This window comes from Citrus sinensis, chromosome 5 (assembly GCF_022201045.2).
Source record: "Citrus sinensis cultivar Valencia sweet orange chromosome 5, DVS_A1.0, whole genome shotgun sequence".
Classification (NCBI taxonomy): domain Eukaryota; kingdom Viridiplantae; phylum Streptophyta; class Magnoliopsida; order Sapindales; family Rutaceae; genus Citrus; species Citrus sinensis.
The window spans coordinates 35443308-35457489 of record NC_068560.1 but is presented as its reverse complement, the minus strand read 5'-3'; the positions used below and the strand labels follow the sequence as shown (position 1 = coordinate 35457489).

Sequence of the window (14182 nt, the reverse complement as noted above, 5' to 3'; positions counted from 1 at the left end):
AATTTCATGGCCGTAACTTCTGCCTAGCAAGGTACAAATCTTGACTATCAAGATTAAAATAAACAATATATAGGGTATTTTAGAGACCATTTCCTTTGTTGCAATAAAATTAAGATCATGCGAACAGATCACATTTGAAAAGTGCTTGGATATTGAACTCGTGAGCGAGCGAAGATCTGAAGCTGCAGCAAAAAAATTTAAGTTTGTCAAACTGGCAAGTCCCATTTAGGCGGCTCGTGCTGGATAGTCTTGCAATCCTGTGAAGGCTGCTTCTTTATTTTAAAAAAAAAAAACATATTTAGAACGAAATATAGACGGCAACAAGCAGTATGGTTACAACGTTGAAGAAATTCCATATCTTTATTTCTTATAAATAAGCTCATGAATCACAATGTGTTGAACTGGTCGCTGCTAGCAATCAATAGCTTTTAAGTCTCGCATTTAACCAAACTTGCTGCTCACGAGGATGGCGTGAACAAATAAAAATACTGTGCTGCTAAGTCGTGTGAGGTATTGAGAGGCTCACAGGTTCGTTCACACAACCATGTCCACTTGCGCTAAATAATCTGTGTAATTAAAAAGGGATCAGTTGTTGAATAATTTAAGCAACAATGTGATACGCATTTTTGTCTCATATATGTACGCAGAATGATGACATGTACATTTTATAAATTTATTTGATGCGTAACTCCATGGCTTAAATTATATATGCTAGCTGAGCTCCGCGTATCTTGGACAACTTGTGCGAGGATCATCAGTGTGATATCTTCAAAAGATCAAACCGAGATTGGATTTAGTTGAATTGATAAAACGTCATTTGAATCTAGAGTGATGGTAAGGTTTTCAACTAGTATCCGACCATTTGAGTCGTAAGTACTAAAGTTTTTATGATGAATTTTATAATTTGTATAATGATTTATCCCTCTGTATTCTACCATCAAATATATAAATGTAACGTAAAAAACTTGAAATACTAATATCATTATTCTTTTGAGTCATCTATCTACATAAGATATATCTCAATCTTCTTCTGCTACAGTTTTTCCTTAAAAAAAAAAAAAAAAAAAAACTGCTATAAACTAGATTGTTCCAGAATGTAATTAATTTGCTGTCATAAATATCTACATTTTGTTATGCTATTACTAGAACTTAACGTTTGTTCTGAAAGTCTTTTACTTTTACATTTTTACTGTCTAATAACCACTGTTTTTTCACTCACCAGGTATTTGTATAATACGGGAGTGCATTGAGGTTTAATTAACTATATATACACCCTCGGCGCAAGATGCTCTAATCCTTCAGGAAATCAACATAAATGGCAGTGCAATCCAATGATAATATTTTAAAGGAGCCGAGTAGCTGACGCTGTCCGATAGTCATTGTTACGCAATGGGTAGGGACATGCGGCAGGACAAATGATGCCCGTCAACGATCATATACAAAGCTCGTATTTGGTTATTAGAAATTAGTGATGCCAGCTTGAAATGAGAACCTCATCATCAATGTCTGGGTTAATTTGCTACGAATTATATATTCAAAATATAAACCTGATGATTTCGGTCTCATATATACGTACGTAACTACACCAACTTCATCTCAATCGCTTTTTATCTGTAAATAAGCGTTCCATGCTGTAGCTAGGGAGTAGGCAAGCGGTCGCATGTTACCAAAAAGGAATGTTGAAAAATTGAGTCATTTCTCATGCCTAACTTTGAAAAATGAAAATATGTAGCCGGTGATAACTTTGAAATCATCAGTCTCCATTTGACATGCAAAGAGAATTTATTTAATAAATTCTCTGTGAAGGTTCTGACACAGACAGCTAATACACACATCCATCAATTGGTTTCAATTTCATGAGATATATTACAATAACTGGACAAGGGTTTTCAAATAGACGGATTATCCTGCGTTCGCCTTGCTTTTGGCTTGTCTTTTTTTTAAATTGATGGTTGATAAAAACAAAAATAATATATCTAAATCGTACGTGATTAATAATATACTCGTGTCATAAGAACCTTAAAAGACAAACAAGGCAAGATGAGTAGATGGAACCGCAGTGCACAGAGCATATATAAGGAAGTAAGTCATTCGGAAAGTTTTGCATGCAACTCTGCCGGTAGTTAAAAATCAGACAGTTAATATTTAACGAGCACTAGAATTTCCCGGAAAATACCAAAGAACATTATGAATAAGAGAAGAGCTACAAAAGGACACCGCGTAACAGTTGTGTAAAGTAAAGACACACGCGTCCCATGATAAAGGCTGAGACTGTGTGTGAAACCATGTTTGTTTTGTTGAAACTTGAACGTGATCCTGCAAAAGTATATCGGTAACACTAGTACATTACTATACTACGCTATCAAATATCCATATATATATATATATTTATACGGTCAGCTCTAGTTTCTCCATTGTTATTTTTAAATTTATTATGATTGTATCTAGACTGTAAGTAGGTAATGTAGCGAAAACACACTATTGGTATTGCCAATTAAGTTTTAAATAAAGTCAAATTCCAACTGCATAAAAATTGTCAAAAGTAAAAGCTCACCCCACACCCACCTCTTAAAATTCATAATATTGGCCTTGTTGGCTTTATAAGCGATCCTCACCTGCAGATCAGTATACCCACACCCTGCTACATTACCCAATTTTATTTTATTTTCAAAATTATAATAATAATAATAATAAAAGGAAAAAAAAAAAGGGGGGGGAGGGGGCGGAGTCAAACAATCTGTAAAGGTCCCACCTCACACAGCGTTTCACATTACTGCCCAAGCAAATCGAATATATATATATATATACACACACACACACTCGCAGACGGCGACTGTATGACCCCATTAACCACTTGGTATCATTCGTGATCATATAAGCCCATTTTTTTGAGAGGAAAATCGAAAACATTCAAAACAAAAGCAGAGAGCTAGCTACGACGATGTCAACTGCAAAGAGCAGCTTCAGCTTGGCTACTACATCAACGAGAAGCCTATGTTTTGCGTTGTGTGTAATAACACTGCTGATGGTGTCAGCACAGTTCGATATGGGCGATTGCAGAGCCCTTCGGTCGACGACGACGACGACGGTGGAGGACAGAGCTGTTACTGGATGTAATGGAGCTGATCAATCGGAAGCACCCCCTACGAATTCCGTTCCTGTTTCTTCAAACAACGCGACCAATAATTCTTCTTCGAGAGATTTGGCCTTTACTTTGGCTTCTGGACCAAGCAGAAGAGGTCCTGGTCATTGACCTTCTATCTCAAACTCAACAACAAATACTACTTCTTCATTCTTTTTCCTTTTTCTTAACGGTTGTGCATGCACAGAGCTGTGAGACACAGACAGAGTTTTGTTTTGTTTCTTTTTTTCTTTTTGGCTTTTGGCCAAACAAATTAATGTCTTGTAAATCCAAATCGCTTTGTGCAGAAAACATAAAAACTTATATTGCCTTCAACGGTTTCATTGTTACTCATTATTAGGGCTCATTCTTTCGTTTTTTTTTTTTTTTCCCCCTCAATATGCTCAAAGAGATCATAATCAAGGAGTTGTTTCGTCTCTTCTTTCCTCCAATTGTTGAAGTGAAAAGATGGCGTCTTGACATCACCTAACACCGTTGAAGTAATAAAACAAACAATGAATCGCTAATTAAAAGGGTGGAACCAAAATATTCCTTTTACGTGTTAATTTTGACTACCAAGCCACGTTGTCCACAATTTCTTTTTCTTTTTCTTTTTTTTTCATTTTGTGGTAACGCATATGAACTAAATATTCATCTGCCAATCTGTCTCTAATACTCTTTAAAAAGAAATTCAAAATACGGTTACTATAAATTAATATATTTTTTAAGTTGATAATATTGACCCACCATCCTTTAAAATTGGTCATCATTATCACATGATTTGACACATTTTATGACGTCTAACACACACTGATTAATTTATTTTTGAATAAATTCTATGATGCCGTGATTCTACTGAAATTAAAAATAAATTATATAAATGAAATGTAAAATTTATAAATTCAACATAAAATTTATAAGTCAACATTAATTGTAAAATAAAACATAAATTTTAGAAATAGAATATAAGGTTTGTAAACATAAGGTAAAATAAATAAATTAATATAAAATTAGTAAATTGATGTATTACTAATAAAGAAAACAAAAACTTATAAATGTAGTATAAAACTAATAAATCAACATTAAGAGAAAAGTAAAATACAAATTTTAGAAATGGAACATAAGACTTACAAATTAAAGGTAAAACAAGTAAATTTAATATAATTAATCTTTATTAGTAAAGAAAATAAAAACTTTCAAATATAATATAAAACTAGTAAATCAACATTAAACAAAAACAAAAATATAAATTTTAGAAATTGAATATAAGACTTCTAAAAAGAAAGTAAAATAAGTAAATTAATATAAAGCTGATAAATTGATGTATTATTGGTAAACAATATTATAAATTATAAATATAATATAAAACTAGTAAATCAATAATAACTGTAAAAGAAAACAAAAATTTTTTAAATGGAATATAAGACTTGTAAATAAAAGGTAAACTAAGGTGGCGTTTGTTTTTTTATCTGAAATCTGAATAGACCTGAATTAGTCTGAATTCTGAATATGTCTGAATCTGAATAATATGTTTGTTTTTTTGTCTGAATCTCAAAAAATAAGTATTAAGTTATATTTTTTTTCAACTTAAAAAGCTAAAAATATGTACTTTTACATTTGTATCCTTATTAAATTTGAATGTCAAATAAATAATATATTAAATACCACAATATTTTAACATTTATAAGTAAAACTATATTCAAGTGAATACATAATTATTTTGAAATTTTAATGTATAAAATACCATAAATTTCAAATTTTATCGTATATAATATAAGAAAGAAAAAACATTGATATTTTTATGTGGGGTAAATATCTATGGGTGAGTTTTGAGATAGACATTATAAAACATGGATATTTTTGACATTAGCAAGTAATTGACTTAATTCAGATTTCTCCATTAAGTAAAAAGCTAAAAAAAAATTAGCTTATTTTATTAAGTCAAAATTATCTAAAAAGTCTCATTAAGTTATAAAAACAAACACTTCTAATTAACTTAATTAATTAAGTTAAGTCACTTTAAGTCATTAAGTTAAAAAACAAATGCCACCTAAGTAAATTGATATAAAAGTGGGTAACATAAAACTAGTAAATCAATATTAAGTGTAAAATAAAACATAAACTTTAAAAATGAAACACAAGACTTATATATAGAAGGTAAAACAAGTAAATTAATATAAGAATATTAAATTGGTGTCATACTAGTAAACAAAACAAAAACTTGCAAATGTAACATAAAAACTTATAAATCAACATTAAATGCAAAATAAGACATTAAGACATAAAATTTGAAAATGAAATACAAGGCTTGTAAATAGAAGGTAAAATAAGTAAATTAATATAAGAGTAGTAAATTGATGTCTTACTAGTAAACAAAACAAGAGCTTACAAACATGACATAAAACTTATAAATCAATATTAAGTGTAAAATAAAATATAAATTTTATAAATAACACCTAAAACATATAGGTAGACGATAAAATATGTAAATTAATATTGGAGTCACTAAAAAAAATTTACAAATGTAAAATAAAGCTCACTATAATGTTGATTCCCTTATATATTTACTGATTTTATATTTAAACTAAGTAATGTTGGTTTTAAGTTTATATGATACATTGATGTTTTCTTATGGATGAAACTTATTCTTAAAATTTGATTTTGAGAAACAATTATTTTAATACTTTTCAAAGCTATTGTATGATGAGGTTATTTTATATATTTCCACACTTTCTCAACAATAACCCCAAATGGCCTTCAAGTACAGAAAGGAGTAAAATTTACAACTATACGAAGTATGCTTAAGATTTGAACTTAGATATAATTTTATTAATATAACATATACGTGTCTAGTAGCATAAGAATATACTTTTATTTTATTTTGACTTAATCCACATCAAGATAAATATTTTTGTTTAATTAACTCGTGTAATAAATAATTACTATTGCAGAAAATTAGAAAAAAGTTTATGAATATCCTAAAATGAATATAGAACTTATGATTAAACAAATTCAACAAAACTTGTTCTACTTGTTTTCAGTACCTTTTTTTTGTTTCAATTTATGATTTATTTTTTTCTTTATTTAATTAAAGTAAATGAAAAAAAAATATTTTTACTAAAATTCTGTAGAAATCACATTGATTTTTTAATAACTAATAGTCTTGTATGAATTTACTTATTTTACTTTTCATTTACTACTCTTATATGTAATTTACAAAATTTATGTTTATCGCGGTATTGATATTGTAATTTTAGCCATGTCATTATATAATTTCTCATTAAATAATAATTAACAAGCAACTTACATCATTTGCTATTCTTGGACCTATAATATTCGAATTTATTTTTCTCCAAATTTGGCAAAATTTTGTCAAATATCGTCCATTATTTTCTCCAATTCCCAAAAATAGTTGATGAGCATGCCAAACATATTCTAATTACTAATATGCATGCTTGGCCTTCAATTAATTAGCTCGATGGCGGCATTTATTAGTCAAAAATTGTGAACAACAGCATAAGAAAAACATGGAAATTAAGATTAAAAATTTTGTAATTGGGCGTTCTCAGCAGTTGGCTGCAACGGCGCATGCCTACTTCGATCACTCCCGACGTTCAAACCAGATATTGACGTGCGCCCCATAATTAATTTTTGTTAACAGTCGCCAGATGGGGCTTTTAATTATAATCTTATTTCAACACGTCGCCAAAAGAGGCTTTTAATTGCTTGTTTAACTTTAGTCATCTCATCCAAATACAATGAAAGAATGTATCACATCAAGCCTTCACTAATTACTTGTTTAACTTTAGTCATCACATACAATGAAAGAATGTTGTCACATCAAGCCTTCACTCTACAATAACCCAATGGTGATGCCGCCTAGCTGTTTCAATTTTTTTTTTATCTATAATTATTGACATATTTTCAGTTTATTGTTTCTTAAGAAAAATTTAGAAGTTAATTAGTCCGAAATCGATGCTTCACTTACTTTGCTACCCACGAAAATGTTAAATCAAATATCCCAATAGTACTTATATGTTAAAGAAAAGAAAAAAAGAAAAATTAGACAACACTTTTTTTTTTTTTTGGGGCCCAAAGTCCTGAAGGATACCCGATATTTACAATTAAATTATTCAGGTACGTGCCTCAACTTGAATGAAGTGATTCTGTATATTAGTAGCGTATAGCATTTGAAAATGATTTTACGAAAAACATTTTAAAAAATTATATGAAAACACATTCTCAAATAACAACGTATTCGGGGAACGCGACAAACATTTTTGTTTTTTAACCTCAAAAACCAATTCTTGCCGAGTATGATTTAATAAATATTCGGAGGCTTTCAGAAAATTATTCAAACGTTAAAAACGAAACACACAAATACATTGCGTGGTACAACTATTTTTAAAACACTTCGATGAGTGAAAAACACTGTCACAATATACTGATACTCAAAATATTCCACTAAAGTTAATTATTCCTTCTCATCACATGAATCATTTATGCCAATGCTTGAAGGTATACATTTATTTATACTTCACATTCTCACCAGCTATTTGATATGATTTACTGCCAAAACATCCATGTCTGACCCAAGTCGAGCTAAGGTCTAATCAGCCCAAAGGTAACAAAAATAGAATAATTAACTCTAGATAGGTGAGTTACTTGTTTTAATTACTTAATTATTTATTTAAACACAATATTTAAAATTCATCCTTAATTGTATGAGCGGGACTTGAAACTACATCTCTTATTTCAACTCAATTAATAAATTTTATCAACTAAACTAACAAACACCAAGTGTAACCTTCATGTTGACTAGGCGTATTAAAGAGAGTTTCTCCCGAAGTTTTCCGACAGCCTCATGCCGGACTATATCATATGGCCAAAACAGGCTTAAGCCCTAGATCAAACCTTAATGGTCAAATCCCGATACTTCTTAACTTAGAGTGCATTTGGAAGTGATGTGAGACAATTGGGGTATAAAATCTCAGTTTCCAAGGTTTTTGGTTATACTTTACAACTGGACTTCGACAGCTCAACAATTTAAAAGTTAAGACATTTATTTTATAGTAGCTGCAACTTAAAAGACACAGCACTTCACTCCCACCCACACCCTTACACCAATTAAACTTAGATTAACACTTGTTTGTTAATTATTTGATGGGATACTTGAATTCACTCAACGTGCTGTATCCGAGGACCGTGCACAGCTGCAACATTGCTCGTTAAGGAATTTTCAAAGCCTTAAAAGTAGTGCGGGCTTCACCTCCAAACACATGTCGGAAATGATTAAACATAAAATCGATTTTGATTTCCTACGGTCAAAAGAAGGAGCAGTAAAATATGGAAATGTCAGCATTCCCACACGACAATTAAAGTCTCACTAAAGATTTGCTCACAATTCTCGACAGCGCCTTTGCCGACTAACCATGGAATAAAAGAATAAAACTCCAAACCAAGGCGGGAGAATGGTTGTCGTTTGGTACTTGGTAGTTCGATGACTCCCAGTGGTTAGAAGAAACCGCTCACGAAAATAGATGACGGAAAACGAACAAATCAATGCGTCGATTTTCTGATATTCCAAAGACTAAATAATTGCATTAGTTTTTACCACCTGTGTGCTGCGAAATTCTCCGCAGTTTAATTGAATTTCTACGAGCTCTGTAGTTCACGAGAAAAAGTCATTCATCCCTGTGAGTTCAAATTTCCTCTAGGCAAGAAGAAAACGTGTAGGCAGAATCAATAAAAAGCAAAACGAAACGGCCATCGGAAACAAACAAACGAGTCGTCAATTTTGTAAAATTATCAGTAACGAACGTGGATGATATTCTACTTTATTTTATTTCAAAATCTTCCTCGTGCATGTGAGAGGCACAGAAATATGCTTTTCTCAACACTCAACACATGAGTCAACATCCTTAAAAGTCATCTCGAAGAAAAATGCATGTGCCAGTTGGTTGCGCAAGATAGACATGACCTGAAATATTATGTCCAGCTGACTGCTATGATCTATTTTCTATCACAGTAGAGAAAAAAATGCATTAGGGTTTAGTTTTTCATCCATTTGGGTGCATGATGGATGCAACTTCTTTTCCGTAAATTGAATCGGAGTGCACCATGAGACTCCGCAATAATTTCGTATTATAGTTCACTGTTGAGAATTGAAAATCAAAGTAGTTTATTTACGTTTTATTTTTATGCAAATTAAGCAGGAAGAGACCAAAATTTCAGGAGGAGAGATTGGTTTTTAAGGGGTTAAGGGGGTGTATTGATTATTCTAATGCTTTACATGACAGAGGGTATCGGCTTGCGAGAAGCTCTCAGTTGGCTCCTGCATCTTCCAGTTCGACCAATTGTTGTTGACATGGATAGTTTACAAGTGTTCAATGCTTTACATGACAGTGTTGCTTATTCTAATGGTTTTGGTGTTATTATTACTGATTGTAGAGATTTAGCTTATTCTCTAGGAGAGCTTGTTTTCTCTTTTGTTCGTCGATCTGTGAACACCGCTGCTCATACTGTTGCTAGGGTGGGGGGTTCTTTGTCTGATCCGGGAGAATGGAGTCATGTTCCACCTCTCGGGTTGATTAATTGTCTTGAGTGATTTATAAAATTTACCTTTCTTCAAAAAAAAGGGGGTGTATTGATAGAAGCAGCGAAATGAAGCAATATTTGCACAGGGCTATTTGAGTAATCTATGTTGTTATAATTTTGAAATATTTTAATATTAAAAAAAAGAGAGAAAAAAAAAAAACAGCGTTTCTTCGAGGATTTTGGAGGGGGTGCTGGTAGTTCTTTCTACTCCAAACGAAATATATTTTACTTGACCATTAGCAAGGTCCGATAGTGATATGGGCCGATATCGTTGGGCCTCCTCACAAATAAAGATACAATTTTACCATATGAGCAGAGCTTTTAACACCCACCGAAAATCCTACCACACATCTTTGAAATTTATTTCTTAAAATACTCCAATTTAATTTATAAAAAGCAAACCCATATATTAAAACTAATCGCATTCCATAAGTTTTCTCTCTAAAGGAATATTTTCTTTTAAGTTTTTATTTATTAAATACATACAAATAATAAAATTTTAAATTATTTTATTCTTATTATATAATTTCTATTTCTATAACTATATACTCTTATAATTTTCCAAAAATATATTTTTTTTCAATTTAAATTTAAAAAACAAATATAAATTATGAAATGAGGTGGATGTAAAAATCTGTTAAAAAGAAAAATTTAGTTATGTATTTAATTGAATTTCCATTTAGAACAAAATAAGAATTAAATGTTTTAGTTATATAGGTAAATTCAGTAAATTAAAACAAAAATGGGCGATGAAGGTTGGGGTGCGTATAAGGAATTTTGAGGAGTGTCAAAAGACCGTCTCTTTTACCATGGACGCAGGCTTGCAAGATTACAATTAGCCGCGGAGTTGAGCTTTTCCCACCCCACTAAAATTTTAAAAAACCCCCTCTTTCTTGCATATACTGATATACCATTTTACCGTTCATTAAATTGCATTTCATAATTATGTACATTATCGTTTGCTACTGCTTTAGTACATTATGTACTTAATCTTCATATATATCAATAGGGTGATTAATTAAAAATAAATCACATAATTTTTAAATTAATAAAAAATAAATGAAAAATATAAATATAAGAGAATCTTATGACTATAATTTTACTACTAATAGTAAATCTCCTAGCTTTACTATTTGTTTAATTTTACTAGAGTATTCCTCATTAACTTTTATTTCTACAATTGTTTTCATTTAATAATTAATAATCAGATCGACTCCAAACTGACCGGATTATATTACAACTAAATACTCTTATACTTAAGAATAATCAACCAAGGGGAATTGCTCCTGAGCTTCATTTATCTTCATCAAAACTGTAGTTTGACGATGATACGCAGAGAGCCGCAACTTAAAAAAAGAAAACAAAATGAAAAGCGGGGGATAATTGAAGAAGGTGTTGCTTTTTGGAATTAAGGTGGGTATGTTTAGAAATAATTTATTTTTAATACTATTTGGTTGGGATATACTCAGAAGAGGGGTTTGAAAAGAACTTTCAAGGGGTGGCAGCAGATCAACTCTTAGTACTAATACTGAAGCCCGAATGACAGTTTAGGGAATGAATACCCGAAGACTTAATGCAAACTTGGAAGGTAGATTAGCTTTGAGGTAAAAAAAAAAAAAGCTCAAATTTATCCGACTCACTCAAATTGGAACGGAGAAGTAAGCAACAAAAAGCAAACGAAACAAGCAAGTTCCACGCTGGATAATATGCATACACAATTCTACATAACTAAAAAACATGAATCGAGTAACACAGAATCCTGTGTTGTATGATTGTATCGAAGATGGTATGAGAAAGAAATAAAGGAAAAACATATCTAAATTGAAGCAGGGAGTTTGGAAAACAAAATCAGGCACACAGGCTCATTAGAGTAAAACAAGATGATTGATCCCTGATTCATCCCATAAAACACATGAATTCATATCAAACTTCATTTACAAGAGGAAAAAACCCATGTTTGTTGTTATCTGCATACAAGGAATTTTAGGGGGAAAAAAAAAGATAATAAAAACAATAAAGGAACCATATATATCAAGTTAATTAAAAAAAAAACTTAATTATATCACAACAGAGAAAGATCACAAATTTAACCATAGAAGTCAAATTGTGTTTTTGTATAAAAAATCTTGACCAAAAATAAGCTTGAGATGAAGAACGTCGAAAGGACACTATTAGTATTGAAACCTCACACACAAGAAGAAAGCATTGAAACATGATTTGAACATAGGTGATGTTACTAAGTTTAGAAATTTAAGATCTGGATGATATCATTTGAAAGCACAATAAGTCAAAATTTTTCTAAATTTGGATACACAAGGCATCAACCTAGCAAGGTTGAACATATTCAATCAAAAGGAGGAATGCACATATCAAGAAACAGTAACAAATCAGGAAGTTCTGTCTTCACTATCATGGATCATCCCTTCCCAATTGTACTTTAATCCGTGAGAAGATGAAATAAGTGCCAAGCATCATTCATTTATGCATCACATACCCCACTGTTCAAATCAACAAGTAGCCTGGGGAGTTAGAAACCACACACACACATGATCATCATCATGGGCGATAAGCTAGAATTGAATATCTAAAATGCTAAAGATGAGATTACAGTAAGGAAAGAAAAGCACTTTATAACACTATTGCTAATAGAAGGAAAAAACCACAAGAATTTGCAACCTTCATACTACAAATTTATAAAATCTTACAGCACAGAGGATGATGATAATCCCCGGAAAAGGGGGGAAAAAAGAAAGTATTCAACCACAAAGGACAATCAACTATGAAATCTGATATAGAGGTTCCAGTAGGATGCAAAAGTCATGACCTATTGAGTATGACAAAGAAATTTCATAACTAATGAAGAGAACCTATATATTCGTCCAATAATAATGCTGCGGTCCAAGTCGTATTCATTGCCTGTTTAATCTGACCTGATTATCTGCCAAATTATAGTATCTGAAAACATAGCTTCACATAAGTTTCCATTTCCTATTCATAAAGTTTAAATTCAAGTTTTCTAGCTCACAATGAACCATCCGATAAAAAACACAAATTCCCAATTTCAACAAATCAAACCCATGCCTCATAGCCAAACATTCTAGGTGTTCCTTTAATGGTTTTATCAATAGCCCTCAACATAATCAAATGCATCACTTCCAGCAAATTCTCTTTAATACAGCAGATAAATAAATACCGTGTATTGTATTTTCTAACAGAACTGGCATAGGATGGTAAAACAATTATCAATCCAATAATTACTTACACCAAAGAATGAGGATAAAAAACCACAAACAGTGACAAGCCCAGCAATGAAAATGAATTCCTGCATTGCAAATCAACAATAACAAACAAAAATCCAGCAACCAACATTTTCGGCATCACAAAAACAAAAATGAGAGGGGAAAAAAAGCGTAGCTCAGAAAATGAGGAAAAATTCAGACCCTAGATATTCATATTAGGGTATAAATTATAATATAAGGTCATAAATCCATCGTTTTTAGTACAAAAAAACACAGATCTCAACCTCCGAACCACAAAAGGTAACAGAAACCCTAACATAACATATATATTTTTTAAAAGAAAATAACGCTAAAAAATATAGAAGGCTAGAGTGAGAAAATCAACCCTCGGTCTCAACAGAAGACGAAACAGATTCCTCGTTGGGACCTCCGGCAGGTTGAGCAGGACTGGTTGTATCATCTACACCACTAGAGATGCCAGAAGCAGCAGCAGAAGAGCGTGACTTCACGGCTTCGAGCATGCGCTTGCTGATCTCCTTGGAATAGACCTGAAGGACCTCGATACCATCGTCCTCAGCAGAGGCGGCGGCATCGGCGACGGAAAAGGCATCGTTCTCAATGAAGCGGGCAGTGAAATCGGCCTCGTCCGTCGGCATGGCGCCGTAGCGTTTGGAGAGAACGGAGGGAGTGGTGAGAGTCTCGATAAGGCGAGCGATCACCGCGTCGCGCGTGCGCTGTGCGGGTGGCCATATGCGGAAGGTCAGGTTGCTGAAGTTGAGTTTCTTTGATTCCTGCTGGGGAATGTCGTTTCTGGCGTCGAGTTTCTTTGATTCCTGCTGGGGAATGTCGTTTATGGCGTCGAGTTTCTTTGATTCCTGCTGGGGAATGTCGTTTTGAGAAGCTTGAAGCTGCGTTTCGGTTTCCATTGACTGTTGTTGCTCTATTCGGTTTGGGTGTGTGGCTGTGGCTGTGGCTGTGGCTGAGGCTGAGGCAGAGGCGATCTCAGAGTCGGAGGACATTTGCTATTTCTATCTATTTGTATTTTGAAGTTTCAAATTTTCAAATTTTTAATATTATTAATATTATTTTCTTCGAAAAAAAAGGGGATATCGAGGTCGACTCGAGGAGAGGAGGACCGGAACCGGATTGTAATTATATACTAGGGGAAGGGGTGACCGCACATGTACGGAGAGAGAGAGAGAGAGAGAGAGAGAGAGAGGGAATT

The 14182-nt window shown here is 32.4% G+C and overlaps 1 protein-coding gene across 1 annotated transcript; it reads right to left on the bottom strand.

Moving 5' to 3' along the window:
- Nucleotides 1-13141: 13141 nt before the first annotated feature.
- LOC102618687 (MFP1 attachment factor 1-like) lies at nucleotides 13142-14182 on the bottom strand. Its single transcript, XM_006473196.4, has one exon. It carries the CDS (start codon nucleotides 13974-13976, stop codon nucleotides 13338-13340), a length of 639 nt encoding a protein of 212 aa, XP_006473259.2. The 5' UTR covers nucleotides 13977-14182; the 3' UTR covers nucleotides 13142-13337.